General features: G+C 41.1%; 1 protein-coding gene across 1 annotated transcript; it reads left to right on the forward strand.

The window, feature by feature from the left end:
- The first annotated feature begins 696 nt into the window (after positions 1-696).
- On the forward strand, positions 697-4209 carry LOC119426871 (microtubule-associated protein futsch). The gene is made up of 4 exons (XM_037694453.1): positions 697-771; positions 2146-3322; positions 4056-4108; positions 4206-4209. Exons 2-4 carry the CDS (start codon positions 2147-2149, stop codon positions 4207-4209), a joined length of 1233 nt encoding a protein of 410 aa, XP_037550381.1. The 5' UTR covers positions 697-771; position 2146.
- The last annotated feature ends 576 nt before the right edge of the window (positions 4210-4785 follow it).

A 4785-nucleotide genomic window follows, 5' to 3' on the forward strand; every position in this document is an offset into this window, starting at 1 on the left:
AGAAGATCAACATCATCAGGCCAGGACTCTGCGGTCTACACTCATCTCCAGGCCAGCGGTCACTCTTTCAGGGATGAAGATGTTCACATCCTGGACAGAGAGGAACGATGGTTTGAGAGAGGAGTAAAGGAGGCCATCTTTGTGAAAAGAAATCGTCCATCATTAAACAGGGGTGGAGGCCTCCGGGTTCTGTTACAATGCTGTGATTGCTAGTATCACTCAACCCTCTGTGAACAGTAAACAGCCATCAGTGTGCTAATGATCCATTGTTAGGCTGATGGTCCTTCTTGAGCATGTGATCAGCTGGTTTTGGTTGTCAGCAGCAAAACGGGTTGATCCACTCTGAGACGGTGCTATTTAAGAGACTGAGCTGAATACAGCTCCTCAGACTGAGGAAGTCTCTCGGATGAGAGACGAAACGTTTCTACATTTTTTTGTTGATTTGCTTTTTTTTTTTCTTTTTTTTTAATGTCCAGAGGACCAGATTTAACTTTTTTAGATTTTCCTACTAAGTGAAGTCAGGGTCAGTATGACCAGGAGAATAAATGGTAACATCTTCTTCACTAATTTTCTTTGGTGTAAATCATGTCAAATTAAAGGTGGCATTGTTTTAAATGCAAAAAAAAAAAAAAGGTTTATGAGAAATACATTTTGGAGCGCTGTTCAGCCGCTTCTACGTCACATCCGGCGTTTCTCTCCGGAAGTACAGTTAATTTTTATTCACAGGGAAAAAAAACACACACAGCTGCAGTTGAAAAACACAACATCAAAGTAAGTTTCTGGGGGGGTTATAATCGCGGGTTTCCCTTCGGGTTGATGTTGGTATCGTTCCCAGCCTTCTGCGGAAACCTCAGCTCCGCTGTTTGGACTCTTTAGCTGCGAGTCTCGCTGCGCTGTTTGTTGCGAGTTGCGAGCTACCAGCGTTAGCTTCCTGAGCTAACCACCAGCTAGCTGTCGGTTTCCGACTGCCTGCTCCAGTCAGAGGGACAACTGGACCTGCCCTCTGTTAAACAGTCGCGTAGATAACTTGTATACGTCATACACAAGTGAGGAAATCTTGATGGAACCTTTGTAACTTTCGAGTCTTTTAAATCAGTTCGGTTTTTGTTTGTGTGCCCCGTTAGCCAGGCTTGTTGCATCTGATGTAAAAACAGGTACTTTTGAAAAAGGATTGTAGATCATGCTTCATTAAAGAAAACTTTGAATATATGTTCTTATTACTCTCCCATAAAATACAAACAAGTTGTTTAAAGCGAGCAACTTGCATGTGTTTTCTTCTGAGTTTAATTATATTTTCCTAATATTTCTGAGCAGCTTATACACTTCACAATGTTTTCTCCCCTTCGTGTATTCTTTTTATTCCTCTGTCATTTTTGCAATAACTGTGTGTGATTTATCTTATTTCATGTGCAGTGTTTTACGTCTACATCGTACATTTTTTTAACTATTTATTTACCTGTGCACGCACGCACACGGTGTGTGTATGTGTGTCTATGTATATACTCTTGTATTGATTTATTTGTTAATTATTAGGCTTCTTGATCTGGGACCTGAGTCCGAATTTTGTAACGTAAGCATGCAAATGTATGACAATAAAAATCCTTGAATCCTTTATTTTAAATTAGGGGTGCACCGATAAATCGGGGCCGATAAATTGGCCGGCCGATTTATCGGCCCCGATTTCCTTAATTTTGGGAAATCGGAAATCAGCCGATACTTGCACGAGAAAACAATTTTACAGATTTTTTTTTTAGTTTTAACAATTGTCTGAACTTCATTTATATTTCAGTTCACTACCTCGTGACCAGTTAAAACAAGTTTGTATTGTTTCTAGGATATTGCTCAAGGGTATGTTTTTCAACAAAATAATATTGGAAAATTGAAGGTGCATTGTGACCTTATATCACCTGACAGTGTCACTAATAAAACAAAATCGGAATCGGCAGGTCAGGCTTTTTAGAAATAAGTGGTCCGTCAGAAAACTGCAATCGGTGCACCCTTATTTTAAACGGGTACCTTCTGTTTTGATACTTAACAGTATCAGTACAGTACAGTACTTTCTGCAAGAATGTAGTGGTTACATTAAGACATAACATTAGTCATGATCAAATAAATGTTTATGATTTTATTTACATTTTTTCACAGAATGCCTGCCCCAAAGAGAGGATCAACTCCTCATGACTCACAGCCCAAGATGAGGAAGTTGGATGAGGATGGAGAAGCTCTGCCAACCAAAATCGAATCGGCTACCAATTCCCTTATAACAGAGAAAAAGCAAGAAAACACTGCAGCAGCACCGCGGACTAAAATAAAACGATTGTTGGTGGAAAAGGGAAATACACCAGCCAAATCATCCAAACAAAGTTCTCCTCCGAAGGATTCCAGCAAATCCCCCTCTGATCCACCTGTGAAAAAAGCCAAGCTCCTGACTGCCACAAGTGCCTCCTGCGGAGAAGCTCCCTCACAGAGAGCAAACTCCAAAGCTTCCCTGAAACAAACCACCTCTACTGAGTCTGATGACGATCTAAGTAGCGACGGTAGTAAGGTGGAGTTCTTCAGAGAGAAAGATGATGAAGATGAGGCCTGCTGCATCGGAAAATACTCCAACAAAGCCAAGCGCAAAGTTGAATTGTCTTCGGACCTGCAGGAGATGAGCCAAGATTTATCATCCTCACCTTCTGATCCTGTACAGATAGACCACAATTATGGTAGATTTTCAGATTCCACATCTCTTCAGAACACTGGGGTGGCTGAAGATAAAGACTCTGTTTTGTCTTTTACTGAACAAGAAAGCCAAGAAATTTCACATAATGCAACACAAAAGGTGCCAACGGACACTTCAACCTCTGAAACGGGGAGCGCTGAGACGAGCATTAAAGTTGAGTCGGCAACTGACGAACATAAAGATGTGGAATTACAATTTCAAGACAGCCAAACTCTTGTGGATCATAAAACACCAGCGTTTTCTAGAGAAGTGGCAGACTGTGTCACGCCTGTGGGTGAAAAAAAAGAAAAACAAGATGCAACGGAGTCCACCAAAAGCCTAAATGATGCAGATGATAAAACACTAGCATCGCCAGAGAAAACACTATGTGCTGTTACTGGAGAGCTAATTTCAGGGGCACGAGTTGTAGATGAAAGAACTGATTCAGCTTGCCAATCAGAAAGCCAGACTTGCCTGATTATACAATCTGTTTCTGAAGAGAATGAGCTGAATATAAAAAGTGAAACTAAGGAGCAAGAAGTATCTGAAGCTGCTGGAATCTGTGCAGATAAATTAGATGGAGTTCTGTTAAAAGTAACAAGTTCTGTTCTAGAACATGTAGAAATTAGTCATTCAGATAGTCAGCCTAAGGAAAATGTAAAAATGGCTGAGTTTACTAGTTCAAATACTCAAATAGATCTCAGTTGTCAAGTAGCTTCAAGAGAGGAAATTGACGCTTCACATATTCAAGCTGAGATGCCAGAGACGGTCGTCAGCTCGTGTGATGTGAACAAAACACTTGAAAATTTTGAAGAAAGTCATAGAGACGGCATTGACTTGGAGTCTCCTCAGACTTCTGCTTGTTCTGAAGCTGTAGTTGAAGTACATCTGAATCATGGCGCCGTGACACCTGATGGCTGTACTTACACTTTATCGGAATGTGTGGTTCTTCATGAGGAAAATCAAGCAAATATGCTTTCTGGCCATTTAAATGTTCCAGAGGGTCAAATAACATCCGAGGAGGTTTTGCAAAGTGAAGACAATTGCCTGTTTAATGAAAACGTAACAAAAGAAACTACACTAGCTGATGGAGATTCTACATGGAAAGAGAGATACACGAGCAGTGTTCAGTGTTTTGCTGCAGAAATCAAAGAGGATGTACAGACTTCTCATCCAGATGTTACGGTAAAAACACAAAATCAGGATGCTCATGAATCCATCACTAATTTTCATGAGGCTCATTCGGCGAAAAACTTTGAACCTTTGGAAAAGGAAGACACTGTGGGAGCTGAATATGGGAGCGAAGCAGAGACTCAAAGTGCGATAGTAACACGGACTGTTGTAACACCAGAAATCTCTAGTTCAGAACCTCCAGTGGAAACGCGAAAGCAGGAAATCCAGGAGGTGAGTGAATCCACCACAGTTACGTCCACTGAGATTCACAGCAATGTTACAGCTGAAAAATGTGAAAATATGGAAACTGTTGAATGTGCTGTTATAGCTGAGGGTCAAAGTGGAATGGAAACACATCTTGTTGCAACATTCAAGCTTTCTGATCCAGAAGCTAAAGTAGAATTGCAGATTCAGGAGAGCCCAGTCAGCGAACGCACCGCAGTCGTACTTGAAGGTGAAAAAGATCCAGAGAATGCAAATTCAGAAAGCAGGAACGATGGTGAACGTGTTGATTTTACAGCTGAGAATTTAATAGAAGTGGATAAACAGACTGCAATAATGTCAGAGGAAGTTTGTACACAGATAGAAGAAACACACAGCCATGTGAACCAGGAGGTCAGTGAACACACCATAGACTTGTGTGAAAAAGCTCAGAAAGTTGTGGAGAATGCAAACTGTGCCACTCCGACTCTGAGTCCAAGTCGAATAGAGGTCGATGTACTGGCTGCAGCCACTTCTGAGGAGGTCTCCAACATTGCTCATATAGAAGAAACACAAACACCAATGGTCAGTGAACCCACCACAGAAACATATAAAGTTCAGAAAGAACTGGAAAATGTTCAGATTGCTGACCAGAGTCAAATTAAAATTGTAGGCAATGTTCAGGCTGCAGCTACTTCAGAAAAAGT

The sequence above is a fragment of the Nematolebias whitei genome, chromosome 20 (assembly GCF_014905685.2).
Source record: "Nematolebias whitei isolate Nwh7 chromosome 20, NemWhi1, whole genome shotgun sequence".
Classification (NCBI taxonomy): domain Eukaryota; kingdom Metazoa; phylum Chordata; class Actinopteri; order Cyprinodontiformes; family Rivulidae; genus Nematolebias; species Nematolebias whitei.

What these genes read in the sequence shown, in the direction of transcription:
- LOC119426871 (XM_037694453.1), top strand. Translation starts at nt 2,147, where the DNA reads ATGCCTGCCCCAAAGAGAGGATCAACTCCTCATGACTCACAGCCCAAG. An exon ending in CAAGTTCTGTTCTAGAACAT is followed by an intron (nt 3,323 to 4,055) that starts GTAGAAATTAGT and finishes TTGTAACACCAG; the next exon opens with AAATCTCTAGTTCAGAACCT.